Below are 18,997 nucleotides of genomic sequence, written 5' to 3' on the forward strand. Positions count from 1 at the left end.
CTCCCAGTGCCTCTGTCGAGTAGAGCCACTGGAGTGATCCCCAGGGTGAATTTTATTTCCCATCCACTCATCAAGATTTCTCTTGAAGAGGGCCAGTGAGGTGATCTATTTGACAAGTATGGGAAGTCTGTTCCATAACATGAGCAGTCTCTGGGTTATGAACCTGTCCCTCAAGCTTGTTCTATTGATTGTGCTAATGAGTTTGAAGTCTCTGGAGCATGTGGTGCGGAGGGATTGGGATTTCTTTAGATATTTATTTCTAACAGAGCTGGGTCAGACATGGCTTTGTATGTCAAGCAGAGATCGCCTCTAAGTAGGTGATATGAGAGACAGAATAGTTGGAGTTTTTTGAGTCTGTCCATATAGGGCAAGTGTTTAAGGCTTAGGATCCTCTTTGTGAGGTACTTTTGCAGCCTCTCCAGTTGTTGCAGGTGTCTAGTAAGGCACATGCCAAATGGGATATTGTACTCGATGATTGGCCTAATGAGGGAAGACTTGAGGGAGGCAATGACCTCTTTCTTCCTGGATGCAAAATCCTTAGTAATGAGATGTGCCACATAGAAGGACATTCTGACCACAGTGGCAATGTGGTGGCCAAAAGAGAGGTTGCTGTCAACCTGTGTTTACAGATCTCTTATAATGCCTTCTGTGTTCTGTGGACTAGCATCAATGTGGTAATTCATGGGAGCCAGGTTTTTCCCAAAGGGGATGACGACACATTTTTTGGCATTGAGCTTAAGGCCATGGTTTTGACACCAGTCGTTGGGCCCAGTGAGGCCTTTCTTTAGGATGTCAACATCACTCGGGGAGTTAATAATAGCTCCTAACTTGCAATCATCTGTGAACTTTGTCAGACAGAGTCCCTTCGTATTGGCCTTGACTTCAGAGAAGTAGATACCAAACAGGAGAGAACCGAGGACCGAACCCTGTGAGACTCCACTCGTGACTGGTCATTAGTCTGACTTGAAGTCAGCTACTTTCACACTGTGGATTCTATCTGTGAGCCAGTTTACAACCCACCTAGTGATATAGGGGTTGATGCCTAGCTTAGTGAGTTTTTCTATGATATCTGTGTGGGGAATAGTATCAAAGACCTTGGCTACATCAAGGGAGGCTGTATGAACCACCTTGCCTTCATCCACAGCTCTGGTGACTGACTCAAGGAAGTCGACCAGGTTGAATAGGTATGATCTACCCTTCATAAAACCAAACTGTGTGGGATCCAGAATTTGGAGATTCCCTATATCCTTGCTTATTAGGTCCATGATGATGTGTTCCATAGCTTTGCATATCAGACTCATCAGGCTAATGGGGCAATAGTTCCCATAGTCTGTAGTCGCTCCTCCTTTGTGGAGAGGGATGACTGTAGCAATGCACCATTCAGTAGGGACAAGCCTAAGGTGAGGCTGTGATTGGCCCTGGACAGTTTTAACCTGTGCAGTAGTAATACTGGGTGCCTGGCAATCTACTGATATTGTGATTGGTCCTTTGGGAGGGATGGGTAAAGTTGACAGTGAATCTGTCGGCCAGTATATTGGCAATATCTGTTGGCTCGGTATAGGAGGTACCATTGTGCAGTAGCTCATAGCAAATCTGGGTATTGCCGTGGAGATTCTTTTCATAACTATAGAAGGCCTTGTGGTTGTCTTTACTATCTGGTGCAATTCTGTTTTCATACCTAGCTTTAGAGGATTTGATGACGGAGCTCACCTTTTTGTTGAGGCTGATAAGGGAGTTTTTCCAGTCTTGGGACTTCACTTTATTCCACAACAGTTTCCTCCTTCTGTTGTAGAGTTTGTTTATGGCAGGGGACCACCAGATTGGCTTCCTGTATTTGGAGGAGAGTGTCTTGGTTCTACTGGATATGGCGAGATCATGCATTTGTGTACGTGTTCGTACAGTGCATTGGTGTATGATTCGGTGGTCATGCAACTATTCTCCATTTGCATGGATGCTGTGAAGTTAGCCACCTCTGTTATTAGGAGCCCAAAGTTAGCTTTGGAGAAGTTTTTCATGGTGGTTACCATTGCGGGGGGGGGGGTCATAGTTGTCAATCATATATAGGACTATTAGAATTGAATTTGTTCCCTCTGAATTGTCATACTGGAATTACTTGTCAAAAATAAATAAAGATGAATTTTCAGAAAAAAGTAAGAAACTATCCTTAAAATCTGCAGGAAAATCAATGTCGTCTATATACTAGATTATTTATTAATGGAAATTTTTACACAGGGTTTTTCTAACACCCAACAAAATTGCTGTTATATATAAATCAGAAAAAATAAATAAATCCTGGAGATGTAATGAAGCCCTTGATGCAGATTGGGTTCATATGACCATAGAATGCTACACAGTGTCATCTTTCTGGACTGATTTTAAAGGCTTTTGCCAAGCATTGTGGTCAGTTAATTATATTATTACAGATTCCCTGATTTTGTTCAATCCCCCAGTTCCAGACATTATTCCAGTAACACAAATGCCTCTTCTTTGGTCTATCCTAGCTATTGCTAGGAAAGTTATAAATAAAAACTGGAAATGCAAAACTACTCTCTCTTTTGCTAGTGAATTTATCTGTCTAGCCAAATCTGTTTGTAAAACTGAATTATTGACCATAACAGTGAGAACTAGAAATGTAACTCATCAATACATAGCCTGGAAGACATTTAATGATCTATTAGAAAAGTACTAATGGTTTTGTATATATGATTCTTGTTATGGACTTTTGTACAAAGTTTTTTTTGTTTGTTTCAAATTGTTGAATTATTGCTGGAAGATGTAAAATCAAATAAAACTTTTTGAATACATGAAAATTGATGTACAAAGACATTTGCATGGCCTCCAGATTGGGTATACCTTTTCCAGAAAGGAAATAATTTGAGGGCAGACTAGATTACTTTTTTAACTGCCAGGAAATATCTGGACCAGGTTACAAACTTTAAAATCCAAGCTATATACATTTCTGACCATGTATTACATACATTACCAAATTCTGGAAAGAATATACAAGCATGTATTTAGAGTTGGGAATATTATAAATGGAAAACACTCAGATGAAAACAACTACTTGAACACTGGTTAGACAGACAATACAAAATAATGAAGGAGGGGACAGAAAAGGTAGATACAGAATGGTGAGATGGCATCAAAGACATAGTCAGGGCTGGGGCTATGGCACAGAAGGGTAACCCAGGAAACAAAGTGAAGATATTATCCATAGTGCCGAAGAACTCCTACAAAGTCTGCAACAACATATGTAATAGTGCTAACAGGAAAAAAGAATTATCATTGAAATTAATATTTTAAAATGTGAGTTGGAAATAGTGTGCCTCTTACAATTAGAAGCTGAATGTATTACCAAGGGAGGATTTTGATGGCTAAGCATGGAGAGAAACCCAAATGTAGAGTGTGGTCTTCTAAAGAAAGGATTAGGTAAGCTGTATATTTTGGAGCAGAGAGGGTTGAGGGTGAGGTAGTAAATGACCTGGAGATGATAAGGGACACATTAATGTAACACTAATCAGAGATTTATACCAAAAAGTAGGAAAGAGATAGTTTCAAAATACAATTAACAACAATATTAAAGCAGGAAGATCAGGACAGACCAAATGTAACAGTTACACAGGAAGAGGTGAAGTCAGTAATTAGGAATAGTAAAACAAGAAATTCCTCAGTTCCAGGTAGATTCCCACTAAGATTTATAACTGGGGGGGAGAGGACCAAAGATAATAAAATAAATAAATAAATAAAACGATTGTATAGGTCTTTGTTAGATAAACAGAAAATTATCCCCATCTATGGAACATGCAAAAATAATATTCTAAGTGTACAGATCAAAGGCTTTGTCTAGATTACTTTAGACCCATTTCCCAGTCATCAAAATACTAACTGGAGGATTAGTTATGGTGCTACCAGAGGTAATATGTCAGGGGCAAAATTGGTCTGTTAACAACAAACAGGTCACAGACAGTTAGTGGGTTCTCACAAATTTTCTAATGATGAATCAAATGGGCATGGCCAAAGGAGGGAGTGTGCTTTTTGATGTATGCAAGACTTTTGACTTTGTAGACTGGAGGCTTCTGTAACAGATCAAAAGAAATGTGGGTCTAGGAGACAAATTCTAATTTGATATTATGGTAAACAAGTCATTTACTCAAAATGTAGAATACACAGGGGCACTGGGCAGGCAGGCCTCCTATCTACCAATCTCTTTCTATTTATAGTAGAAGAATTAATGTCACAGATACAAAAATGGCTTAATAATCTAGTAAATTAATGTGGTGGAATAGTGAGGTTCAGCTTTTACACAGACAACCTGCATCTACCATGATCAGTACCATTTTACCTTAATTACATATTAGACCCGATGCCTCCACAAGTTCTTGGAATATCATAAAACAACTTGGAAGATTTTGTCAAAGTCCTCTGCCATGAGGATGCATATTTGGGAATGGCAGCAAGTCATACCATAGAGACAACAGTAGAAGAGAATATTCAGAAACTACAAACTCATATTTAACTTTTAACATAAAAAGGGTAGATAAACTAAGCATTGTAATTAGGATAATTAATGCTGTTAATATTATGTTTAGGCCCGTTGTCTTAAGTTTAATGAGGTACAACCCAATTTTTATAAATCATCCCATGCTCCAAGAGATGCAATCATGGGTTTATAAACTTATCCCTCTGTGATGATGTGGGCGAGTGCCATAGCCAGCTGGAGTTCTGTAAAGCATGATATGTCCTTTGAATATCAAACTGATTTATACAAGATGCTTATGTTAAAATGTATTAGAACTGTATGGCATTTGAATATCAAACTGATTTGCACAAATGCTTATGTTATAGATGTATTAGAACTGTATGGCATTTGAATATCTAACTGATTTGTACAGCTGCTTATATTACAAATGTATTAGAACTTTATGACATTTGAAAATCAAAATGTTTGTAAATTGCTAGTGTAGAAAAATGTATCAACAGTGGGTCCTACTGGACAGAGAAGGACTATAGATGTGAGACTGTATGTATATATGTTAGCAAAGGACCCTGGAAGAGCAGAGGTTAATGGCTAGCTTACTTTAAGGAAAATAAGGAAAATGCAAATGAGCTGTTAAACCATTAAAATGTCACACCACAGTGATGAATAGGGCCAGAGATGGTAGGTCAGGAAGAAGCCTTTGTTTATTAGCTTCAATAAAAAGAGGGGAAGTGCTGTAATTGTTTCTTGGCCTCAGGCCTGCCATAAACATTAGAAAAGCATTAGATATGCATTTTTACATGGCTCTGATAAACTCCTCTCTCAACTTCAAAAGGGGATGGTGTAGGAACCTAAAGTCAGGAGACCAGATGAGATCTGCCAGCCCTGGAAATAATATATTTTTTAGATATTACAGGGAGTATTCTGTCTTGGGCCTGACAACAAGAAAAACCATTCACGACATCATTTGCCTTGGTCAATTAAGTAAGTAGAGAATAGTAATTCTCCTGGGTTCAGTCAGGAAAATATACTGAAGCTTAGTTTAAATATTTTTTTCTTTATTTGTCTGACTCTGTCCATCAGTGTTATTTTCAATATTTCCTATGGTTTGAACTTTGTGGTTTACTGTAAATATATGTTCAGTATTTTCATGTTATTGTATTATGTATTATTAAAAATATTTAAAACTGTTATCATGCCTGGTCCTTTTAGAAAGTATTTAACCTTTGAGAGTGCTTATATTTATTTGGTGGCACTGTGTGAGCCACTCCTGAAGGCCTAGCTGTCTTGGTTAACTACTACCATTTGTATTAGTATTAATATTGCACAGTATAACTGGACACCCTTTGTTAAGGGCCTTAGAGTAGTGGATTGTGGAGTGTCTGATGGCAGTGATAACTACCTTATACTCCAGGTTAATCTTTGCTAGCCTTTCCCAGGTGTGTGTGTGTGTGTGTGTGTGTGTGTGTGTGTGTGTGTGTGTGTGTGTGTGTGTGACAGAGAGAGACCTACTTGGGGCAGGGGCACGTAGCACTGGTTTCACAGGGAGGGTGCTGAAGGACTTGGCTTGGACACTCAGCTGAGGATGTAACTCTACAGTTGTACCAGTGAGGAGTCTTACGTGGGACCTGGAAGTAGACAGATATAGAGAAATACAGACCAATGGGCTGAGTGTGCTCCCTGTGTGCTCTTAAGGTAAATTGTAATTTGTGCAGTGAGCTGCATGTAGAAATACTGAGTGTATCCATTTGTATTTCAAGTGAACATCCCTCTCCAGTGTCAGTGGTGAGGATTCAGGCTCCTTGATTACTGGCCCAGACAGGGGTCGTCACACCCTCTACCATGTTTTCTTTATCTTTTGGTGAAGATTCCAGTCAATGGTTTGAGTCTTGATAAAAAATTTGGTATTGTGAGGTTACAGAAAGTCCAAGACAATTGGGTCTATAATGACACAGTAAGCAAGATAGACATCTCCCTTCAAATGTTTATACGATGCTGAATAAAGGGTACAGTCTCCAGCCATTCTTAGTAATTTTAAGACTTTGGGTTCTTGATCTATTAGGTAGGAATTTTTTATATCATTTAATAGTTTAATATGCTTAGTGATCTATATCCCAAATGCAGTTCTGTACTCAATAAATGGCCAGAATATCAAGGAGTCATTATCTCTTTAGATCTTGCTGATAATTATTTGGCAATTAACCAAACACTCCCCAATTTAAAGTCATCTGCAAACTTTGTTAGCCAGAGATCTTGGCTTTCTGCTTTGAAATCTGAGATGTAAACATAAAAAAGAGGTCCCAGCACTATGCCCTGAGGGGCACAGCATATCTTGACCTGACCAGGACAAAGACCTTGATCAGTAAAATCCAAATTTACAGCAAATATTTTGAGCAGACAAATATTTACAATGCAGTTACAGAAAGACGACTGGAGATAGAGAAAGGCAGCTGAAAATTTACAACTAATATCTTGAATGCATGAATGCACAAAATTCAGCAATGGCATTTTCATACAGTAGTGGGGTTACAGTGTGTAATGAAAAACACTTTATCCTTTACATTAGATTGTCTATTTAATATAGTAAACATCTCTCAAAGGCTTCCATAACCATTTACTTTCTGTTTATATCTGCATTTCATTGTCATTGTCTGCATTGTAAATAGTTTGCTTTTCTAGCTAGTGTGGTATCTTTAAATATTGGATGCACTAAGCTGGCCCAAGTGGTAGTTGAAAAAGATCTTTTGACCAATCCTGAAACCCAATTATCAAATGGCAGTCAATAAATAAAGAAACCCTTCACAAAATGAGACTGCTAGGGGTCTAACACAATTCTTGATATCACCGTTTATAAACTCAGTTGTAATACATTCCATGGCTTAGAAGATGATTACTGAAAGTGTATTCATGGAGGAAAGTTTCACCCATGACAGATGCTGGGGATGTGACATTATTCAAACAGGAATAATTCATATGTTTTGACAATGTTCAGAAGCCCAGGGATGACAGTTTCAAGTTGCAGTGGAAACAAGTTTTGACAAGTGCATAATTTGGTCATTGGAATTCTTTTGGTTTGGAATTGGAAAAAAATAAAGATTTGTTTCTGCAATTAAAACACTGTTGGCAAAGTAATGGAAAATTAAGACTAGAAGAAATATTGTGGAAGTTCATAATGATCTCTTGAAACTGTTGAGATGAATAATTACATTTTAAGTTCATGGAGGAAGGTTTTATTACTTTTCTGATAACTAATAATATGCACTAACCATATGATTGTCCATATGCAATGAGTTTGTTGTACATTGGATGCTTAATTGATATATTATTAGACGACAGAAATAATTGGAACAAAAGGCTAGCCATATCACCTACTTCTTTTTGTTGTTTTGCAGAGACATTTGTGGTATGCAGGCAATTATCCCAGTTAACCACCTCTGCGTTAATAACATAGTAGCGTCATTAGCATTATGATAGCTACAGTGAGGCACAAGTTTTTTTTGACAAAAACGATCCTGGACTTCTCTGCAGAACTCCAAAAGATGGAACTGACAACACAGTGGAGTACTTCAGCCAAAGAAATTAAGCTGCAAGTTAGATGTCACTTTCAAAGATACAAAGGACAAATCCAATGGGAAAATGGGCTTTCTTCATGCAGCAGTACTGATTTATAGCAACTCTTTTGGTCTTTTTTCTGTAGGTTTGAGGTCACTGTGGCAGATGATGCCTTTTTTTTGTCCTGTAGACCCTGCCATAAAACCCAGGTCATTCACAGATAATGCAAGTGACAAGCTGAAGGAAATCATTGTATGCTGCTTCAGCATAAGGGGATTGACATAGGAATAACACTTTGCCTATTTGTTTATTTTACATGAAAGTTTTAATCAGCACAACAATTTGCTTGTGCCTTTGATGGCAGCAGGTTGGCACTGATGTCACAAAATCAGCTGTCAGTAAATTAGGAAATGGATCTAACCGCAATTTGTAAACAGTGGGCTTAATGTAAGATAACCTGGTATAGAATGTTATATTGCCAGGTATGGAAGCATGTCAGGAGAAGGAAAAGCACAGACAGATTTTGGAGTGCTAATAGCAGGTAAACTAGTAGGCGGATGACTGAGGGAAGGGTAATACCACAACACCACAATGATAGAGATGTTTGTCAAGCAGGTCTGTACAGTAGAAATGGGAATATCTCTTTGAGAGTGGGGTGTATATATTAATTCTGGTTTTACTGCAGGCAAAATGAATGTCAGCCATAAGCAAGAGAATAAGAGAATATGTTCAGGATTAAACAGTTACTCTATGTCAACTGAGCATAAAGTGGGTGCATTTCGAAATTCTGACAATTGTTAACTATGGTCCTCAAAATTGCAGAACAACAAATGTGAATATGAGGGTTTAATACCAAGTCTTAGATTAATCACCTCTCCCAAAAATGGCTTAAAGGCATAATGGTGAGTTTCAGAATTTACTGTAATTCTGCTGAGCTCACATTTTAATTTTCAAAGTATCAGGACTCATAGTGTCACATCTTGCACTTCCTACAGGGAGATACCTGAACTACAGGAGAAGGTAGAAGGGCAACCTAAAACCAGAGCCTGCAACTCGGATTGCTAGTGCAGTGGACAACACAAGTGGCCTCTTTAATAGGAGCTAATGTGGAATAATAAATAATGGGAAGGGAACGATATAGCATGTTTCATGTGACAACTCAAATCGCACAAGTATGCAAGATCCAGACCTGATGATGGGGTTATTGAGACTGTACTTGTGCAATGAATGCTGTCAGACAGATGGGGTTTAAGTCACAGATAACTGAAAGAAAAGATAAGACTGAATACTAAACTATGGCAGACAGCTGTCTACAAACAGTGGCACAACAACAAATGCGGAGAAATCAATAACTGTTTTCGCAGAACAGCCTTCAGTTTAATAAAATCTATCAGGGCAGCATTCAAGCAGGTTTGCTTGACAGAAAATGAAAAATAGGATACAAAATATAGCAAATGGTTACAGCATCATCAGTAATGATATCACAGTAAGAAAACAGTGCCCCTGTTTAGATATTTGAGAGCTAATAGTAATGGGAAAAATAAAAGATAGCTGGACACTGCAGAGGCTATACTATACAAATTAGGTCAGTATGAGAAGGCTAACTATATGCAAATATCTTAATATGAATAAAAGCACTCAATAATCCCATGCTAATGTGACGTCATTATAATAGAATATTCAAACTATAGCTTATACAGTGGCTAAAAGAAATTATGCTGAACTGACAAGGGCTTTCATGCATAACATTTGCTAAAATTTTAACTGTGACAGAACCTGGTACTTATTTAGTATAATTCTGTGGCAAGAATTCATAAGAAAATATAAAAGTAAAATAAACTAAGGTCAAACCACACTTTGGTAAATGTGTCAGAAAAGGACACTGAGTGCTAATTTATGTTTAAGGGTAATTGAGAGCTGGTTTCTAACATTATAGTAAATATGTGAACGATTAGTTATATTCAAGAATAAAATATGAGAAATGGAAAATTTAGCTATATTTATACAAACGCAAATCATTGTGGAGATCAGTGCTCTTCCCAGGAAAACCTATACAAAGAAAGAAAGAAAGAACAATTTAGCAAATTACCATTTTAAACTCTGGTTGCCATGGTGATACGGCAGTAGCATTGTTACCTCACAGAAAGAGGTTCTCCCGTTTGATTCTCGGCTGGGCTTGGGAGTGCCTTCTGTGTGGAGTCCGCATGTCCTCCCCGCGGTTGGGTAACATTCAAAAAACATGCGTGCGTAAATGGGTGTGCCTTCGTTGAAGGTTGGGCATTGTGCTGGCACCTCATCATTTCGTAAAAATCTACTGCCAATCATTAGCGGACCGGAGTTCTGCTGTGGCGACTCCTTACTGGGAAAAGCCAAAAGACAAACAACAACAACCATTTTAAACTCTGGAGAGTTATATTTTTTATAAATATATATATATATATATATATATATATATATATGTATATATATATATATATCTGTTTTACATGTCCTTATGGTGTATGTTTATATGGGGGTGTTAGTTTGGATAGCTGTTTTACATGATTTTTTTATCTCTACTCAAATCAAACAATGAAAGTGTGATCAAATGGCATTGTGGAGCAAGAAATGTTGTTGCCTGTAATAAGCATTTATATTTTTAAGCAAAGAGTTATTTATTTACTTCAGTGAAACACCAGATAGTTATTGATATACTGCATTGTGCAGTAAGTGTATTGTCTGATCATTTCTGAATATATTATATAGAACCACAGAGTAAGTATTCCTTATTGGAACATGTTATTTACGATACGTAAATCTTCTACATGCCTATAAAGACTGCTTACATCAACAAGCTTTTTACATAGTGCCCACTGATAAAACTGCATAGAGAACAGTAGAAATGAGGTTCCCCGTGCCTATTATCATTTTGATTGTAGAAACACTGTAAACTCTATGACTTAAACCTCAGTTGTCTTTATCAGCTAACTATCAGATCTGCCATAATACAATATTGGCAAACTGAACAGACACAATAAGGCTATCTGCAGACTTTAACATAATTCTACATTTTAAAATCTGTAGTTATGCCAGTGAAAAGGTTTTTCAAGTGAGTACAGTGTATTGTAGCTGTGAAGACTATACCAGAAATGGAAATACTTCTATAGTCAAGATAAAATATAACAAACTAAAAAAGCTGCTACCTATTTGCATGTACAGAGAAGTCATTATAGTATATTTTGGCTAGACCAAGAAGTACAACATGACAGAGACTTGCAGGTTTATTTTATTTTTTTTTCCATTCAGGCATCCAAGGTTTTGGTAGGCCTCCTCAAGGGTATATACATTTCTATACAGAATTTAGCTTCTATGCATCCTTAACGGATAGGTGCTTTATAAATGCTTAACTTTTAGTGTGACAAACTATTTCATGTCTATTACAGACCCTGTCTCAACATGTGCCATGCCTCTATTTACTGTAAATGGTTATTTTGTTATGTGATATTTCTATTGTAATTTTTCCTGATCAGGTACATATTACTAGGAAGTGTAAACTTTCAACAGTGACCCTGAAACACTGGTCTGGATAAAAGCTTAATTAGCCATTCATATGGAATACATGTGGAGTTTGTAAGTCAAACACAGGTCAGCAGCATATAACATATTATTTTAAATTCACTACAAAATGAAATCTTAATGTGGGTATGTCAACAACAAATAGCATATTATTTTTAACTCACTACAAAAGGAAATCTTAATGTGGGTACATACTTTCTTATTCAGACACCTGTCTGCAGTCAGCAGTCAATATAATGCAGTTGATATTTCTGTATGTCATCTCAGTGGCTCCAGTTATTTCACATACACTAAATAAGGGAAAATACAAACACACACACACACACACACACACACACACACACACATACACACACACACACACACACACACACACACACACACACACACACACACACACACACACACACACACAAACCCAAACACACACATATATAACATAATAAAATGGCATCAAAATCCAAAAAATGAAGGACAAGCCCCTTCATCAGATCAATCTGATGAAGTTTTTCATATTTACTAAGATACAACATCACATTCTACTTAAAATTTTCAAATGAGGAGTTTGTCTTTTGTTTTCTGGATTTCATTTCCTGTTTTTTTTATTGTTATTCTTTTTTTTTCAACCACTTAGGCCTATTTGGACCTTCTATCTCTTTTACAAATAAAAAACTATGTCTGCAAAAATTAGCTGGATACTTCAATGTTTTTTGCCAACTAACCATGTCAAATGGATACCACTTTAAAGTAGCAATATATGTATCTGTGAATAGATATTAACTCATTGTCCAAATATGCACTGCTGTCTGTTGGAAATTCCCCATAAAGTTATTTATGGTTAGAAAGAAGGCAATTAACTATCAATGGTGGCGTAGGTAAGTTTAAAGAAGTTGCAAGTGTCCCCACCATACAGAAATACATTCTATGGGATCAGTGTTTAACTGCTGATAACCCTAAATATGGTTAGACACTGCACCTGTCTTTCTGGATTTATGTCCTAGTAGAAGACATAGAGACACCACACTGTACCTGTGACTTTTTTATCCTCATTTCCAGCAGTATTGACTAGGTACTCAAGTACGTTCTGGCAGTTTGTGGTCTTCCCTGATCCACTTCTTCCCATGGGAATGATGGTCTGATCTTGCCGATGTGTTAACATGTTCCAATAGGCCCGCTGAGCTACTGCATAAATATGAGGAGGCATCTGGTCTGTCTTCTTCCCTTTAAACACCTGATTAACAAAAATCAGAGCACAAGTGGAAATTGTGAGGTATGAATAAGCAAACATACATCCATGAGTACAAGTACAACTTCCCAGGGTATATTAATGCCACTCAAATAAACAGAGTGAGAGGGAGAGACAGCAGGAAACAGAGTGAGAGAAAACATTGTTTCTGTTTAGTTATTTAATAATCTGATTTCAAGCTGCATAACTGATCCTGGACATCATGAGCAAACAGAACTATGAAGCATTTTTTGTCTTTTTGGAAAAAAATGCACTAATTTGTGCACCAAAAATTTGATTTCTCTCACATAAGAAGTAGTGGTAGTGTGGTTACACATGTGGAGGGTAGAGGTGGCTTGTTCCATGGAAAAAACTGTTCAGTATTTTTACTGAGGGAGGAGCAGGTATCTTGTGACTGTGCATCTCCTGTCTTTTAATGACGGTCAAACATCAAAATATAATTCACTGAACAATGTTTTGATAAATTATCCCTAAACCTCTTTTTTGTTTCAGTCATAACAAAAAATATATAACAATTTTTTGTTAAATTATCCCTAAAGCTCTTTTTTGCTTCAGTCATAAAAACATTATAACAAAGCATTCATTAAATATCTAAGATAAACCATAGTAACTATGTTTAAATACCATCAGCCTTAATAACAAATATGTTTTGTGTGTGTGTGTGAAGATGTACATATAGTATATGCACACACATATATACACTGCATGACAGAAGTCTGACTCCCAGACACTGAACACTGAATGCCAAAGTGAACACTAAAGGATAGTATCATGTTGGCAATGAGACTAAACTCTAAAGCATTTTTTTGCAAAGGTGCTTTGCCTCCATCACTCCCCAACTTGAATAATGTTTCTCTCCTGCCTCTGCTACTTACAGATATTAACTCCCAAATTTGTACACCTTGCAATAAGGGGATTCCTCTGACTTATTACAACCGAACAATTAGTATATAATAAAAGTCTCCCATTTCAGAATCCTCACATCAAAGTGCCAAACTTATGGTCAATGAACTTCTTGTCTTGCTTCCATACCCAATTGCTCCATTGTTTTATTGCATATGAAACTGAACTGTTTTGTCACAGTGTTTCTTTTTCAATCATCACTTTTTGACCGATATATAATTGTATACTTTATCTAACTTACTTAGAATATGCTCCACTTAATCCTGATCCCTTATCTGTTTGTAATGCATATATTTTCATATTTATATCTATATCTATCTATCTATATATATATATATATATATATATATATATATATATATTATATAAATACATATATTTATATATATATATATATATATATATATATATATATATATATATATATATATATATATATATATATATATATATATATATATATATATATATATATATATATATATATATATATATATATATATATATATATATATATATATATATATATATATATATATATATATATATATACGTTCCCTGGGATTCATTAATACCTACACTAAGTGTGCACCATTTTAAGTGAACAGACAACACAATCATACCTCACACATTCTTCCCCCTAATTTTAGTTTTCCTACTGATTTTCTTACAGCTTTCAATATTGAACTAGAATTCATAAAGGGTGCCACAAATTGTAGACTATATGTACACTTTGTGTATTCTGTGTAAGTGACTAGATAGCACAAAACTGTGGTGGGGATATTCTTGATATCATATACACACTGTCCAACTTAGTATAGGCATTAATGAATATGGCCCAGTTCAAGCAATACAGACAAAACAATTTTCCTGGCTAAGCTTTTAGAAATATATTTTAATTTAGTTTCTATTATTTCATATTTTGTCTTGACCTTAATCATTCATGTTGTCCCATTCTTAAAACTATAATACAGCCTAAAACGTTATAAATGCAATAACATGTCCATAGGGAACAAACCACTTACATTGTATAAGATACAAAGGTTAGGCCTTCCAAGCTCAGTAAAAGCATACTTTTCACACTCCCCTGCTTTTTCATTTTCAATGAATCCCACTCCCCTTGAAAATGCTGTATAGTGCAGTTGGGACATGGGAATCCTTCCCACTGCCTTTTTGGAAAGATATTCTCTCTGAGGCATACATATGTTTTAAAATTTTAAAAAGTGGTACTGTGCTGATGACAGACTGTAAAAAGATAAACTGTACACAAAAATTACAAGAGTACACTATTATACTAAAATGTAGGCATCTATGTCAATATGTATATGATTTTAATGTAATCATTGAAGCAATATTTGTGTCTTTAATGTGATGTGCTATGTTAATCAGATCCTTGCTTATCACTTAACTATTTTCAGATGTGTTTTTTCTCTTGTTTCTACTCTAGTAACATTTTGCTAAAGCAGTAGAAATAATTTGGCACTACAAGTGAACATATAAAAACAAACATTGCCATGCAAGATCAAGTTGTTGAAAGGTAAACCTATTCCGGTGAGGTTATAAGGATGAAAAACATGAACATACAACCTGACTCATACCTGAAGGAAACTTGCTCCCCCTTATGCCATAGCTGTGTTAAACTCATTATCTGTGAAATATTAATTGTTAAAGTATGATGCCCACAGTGAGTGAGAGAGAGAGAGAGAGAGAGAGAGAATAGCATGGAAGGGAAATACTCATTGTCATGAACATAAAGGCTTTGAAACAGTCACTAGCCAAAAACGCCTTTCGACTGAGGGAAAGAATGACATCTTAATTAAAAATTAACATTTCCTCTTTAACCTATTCAGATTGGAGTTATATGCATCTGTTTTTATCATGTTCTGTCTGATTTACACTTTGTTTACAAAGATTTCATATGTGCTCTGTTACTTTGCTACAAGGAAAACTCCTAAATCAGCAATGAACAAAGTCAGAGAAATGCTGAAAATTAAAACCGCATTCAAGAATATGAAGATAATGAACCAAAAGATAGTCACGAACAAAGGTCATCATAGCTTGCTTTATGTGCACAGATATTTATTTATCTGGGTTACTCTAGCATTTCCCTGCAAGTAAAAAGCATGAACAGAGGGAGAAACATTATCCTTGTTCGCAATACAACTCCACCATCTCCTGGACATAATCAAACATAACCATATTTACTTCATAGATATTCAGCTTTTTCCTGTTATCCAGATAAAACTTTAATTTTCTAGCTTCACCAACCACTGTATCCAGTATACTTATTCTAAGGACTTTCCACGATGTTAGAAATGTTAAGATACCCACCTAGCAAAATGTAATAGGGTCTGAAAGCACTAACAATGCTCAGGCTCCACGGAGCCCTAAATATGTGCAACAATGACAGAAGGAAAATCAGACATCCTGTGCCACTAAAACTGCTTCTGCAAATGTAAAAGGGTCAGTCTGTAGCAGTAGGCTACAACAAGAAAGCATGATTTAGGATATGATGCAAAAGAATTTGTTTCAGTTCATCCACTTTACTTGAGCAAAATGAAGTTGCAATATTACACATATGTCCTAATATTCAACAAGACTATCCTACCCAGTGTTAAATGAGCAATATATGACTGTCCTGATGATGGTGATAATATGTGATTCAATAATATGGTAATGCTGCACAGAGTAACACCTCATTAGCATCTCATTACCATGTTTCTGAACCAAACACTGAGATCTGGCCATGCTAGATACCCCTACCAGCTCACATAAAGCAATTGTAGGAGCCACCTTCTAATACACAGACACACCCAAACAGAAACACATATACCCATATACTCTCACACACACACACTCACAGACATTCACAGATGCACAGATGCATGCACACAGACATACCACATAGAGTAACAGTGGCAAACCTGCCTAAACAGACATGCTTATGTGCATATTGACACATGTACACATGCACATGTGCACACACTCACACATGTAGAATCACAGAGTTGCATACCTGCCTACGCACAGACACACACACACACACACACACACACACACACACACACACACACACACACACACACACACACACACACACACACACACACACACACACACACACACACACACACACACACACAGCTGCACGCCTGCATATACATGCACACACACATATGCACACACATATCCTGGTAGATGCATTCATGCCCCTATAGACATGCACACACAGATAAACACACACCCAAACACACAGACATACAGATACACTCAGACATGCAAGCACACGCACACACAGATGGATGGCAATGGATTACCCACCTGTGGCTTGTCTGTCAGCCCAGCCCATCCAACAGAGTGAACGGCTACACGCAGTCAAAAGACAGGGTGTGCTTTGTCCTCCTTGTGACCCAAATAATGTTGTACAGCAATTCTCTGTCTACCATGCTATTCCAGTACAAGTACCCTTTCCAGGGGAGACCACAAGGCTAGTTAGCCTTAGGTGCACCTCACAAGGCTGTGTATGCAGCTTTCCAATATACACACTGGTACAAAGATAAAGTGAAGTAATTTCTGATATAAAAGTAAAAAGTCCACTGTCACAAAATCATAATAGTTTTTATTGCAACAAGCAAATCTTTTGGTTAAACAACCTTCTTCAGTGCTAGATACCATACTACATTTTCACAATCATTAAAAGTGAGCAGGATAGGTACAACATGACCACAGTCATCCAATCACAGAATACCATTAATTAAACATCTATTAAATAATAAAACAAGTTACTTATACATACTTCCAAGGTTCATAAAACTTCATAAATTATATTGTTGCATCCTAACAAGAACAGGCTTTATGCTAATCTTATTGTTTATACCCGGCTCATTATCAGCATGAAGCCTAATTATCCATTCATATTCTTTATTTTCGAAATAATTATTCAAATCCCCAGCCCTCACGTCTTTATATACATTTTCTATTACCCTAAAGGTAAAGGTATGGTCTATTCCATTATCCAAAATATGTTTACATAGTGCATTTTTATCATTTTTCCTTCTAATAGCAGATTTGTGTTCTATTATGTGGTCTTTCAGCCTCCTTGTCGTTTTCCCTACATAGAATGATCTACATTTTCTGCAGGTGGCTAAATAGACCACATTGATACTATTACAGGTTGCTACACAGGAACATTTAAATACCTGACCAGAAGTTGGATGCGCAAATTCATCACTATTCAGTTTGTCTATATCAGCACAGCAGCTACATGCCATGCAAGCATAAGTCCCATATTTCTGCCGTATTTTATTTTTCACTAGGCCTTTAAAATCTTTATAACATAATTTTTTCTTTAAATTCTTTAAGTTCTTATATGAAAAAAAGTGGTCTGGTATCTATTATATTATGCAATTCAGGTAGACCCAGAAGAATTACTCAATTTTTCTCTATTATTTTCTGTAAGTATTTTGTTCTTAGGTTATAAGTAGTGACATATCTAATCTTATTATTTTTTGCAACTTTTGCTACTGTTTTCCTTCCTTGACTAAAAATTGGTCTTGCATCTTCACTTCTGGCTACCCTTACTTTTTCTGCCATTTCCATAACATCTTTATGGTTATATCCACTACTAACAAACTCTTCTATCATGTTATTTATTTGATGTTCAAACGTAATCTCATCAGTATTCATCTTACTCACTCTATACAACTGGGCCTTTTACTACCCCTCTAAAGATGTGGTGGGTGCATACTTTGCCGGTGCACATATCTATTAGCTTGTACATCTTTTCTATGCACACTTGTATGAATAATATTTTCCTTTTTCTGCAATTGCACATCTAAAAATACTATATTATCAGGAGAACAATTAATTTTAAACTTAAGGAAATTTGTAGTACTATTTAAATAGGCCACATATTGCAGCAATTCTTCCATACTCCCATTCCATATAAAAAAACAATCATCAACAAATCTTGAATAAAATTCAACCTTCTTATTTAAAACATTCACATCAGTACTTATAAACTTTTTCTCCCATTGGTGAAGTACAAGATTAGAGTAGGTATTGGCCACGGGAGTACCCATGGCCACACCTGTCTGCTGTAAAAACAATTCTTCCTCAAAGTAAAAATCATTTTTTACGAACACAATTAAAAAGCACCACCATGAAGCAAACTGTCCCTTATGCAGCAGAATTACGAAATATAAAACAGAAACACAGTGCATCAACGGTTATAGAACAAGTTCCTCAACTACTGTATTTTGAGC

At 36.3% G+C, this 18,997-nt stretch overlaps 1 protein-coding gene across 3 annotated transcripts in view; it reads right to left on the bottom strand.

Moving 5' to 3' along the window:
* MYO18B (myosin XVIIIB) overlaps positions 1-18,997 on the bottom strand; it is a 2,352,406-nt gene that overhangs the window by 1,923,189 nt on the left and 410,220 nt on the right. For all 3 annotated transcript variants that reach the window (XM_044068483.1, XM_044068482.1, XM_044068484.1), the window contains one exon: positions 12,614-12,815. In XM_044068483.1, coding sequence (XP_043924418.1) covers positions 12,614-12,815 — 202 coding nt within the window. The remainder of the gene's footprint in view (positions 1-12,613; positions 12,816-18,997) is intronic.

This window comes from Protopterus annectens, chromosome 4.part0 (genome assembly GCF_019279795.1).
Source record: "Protopterus annectens isolate FY-2018-M chromosome 4.part0, PAN1.0, whole genome shotgun sequence".
NCBI lineage: Eukaryota > Metazoa > Chordata > Ceratodontiformes > Protopteridae > Protopterus > Protopterus annectens.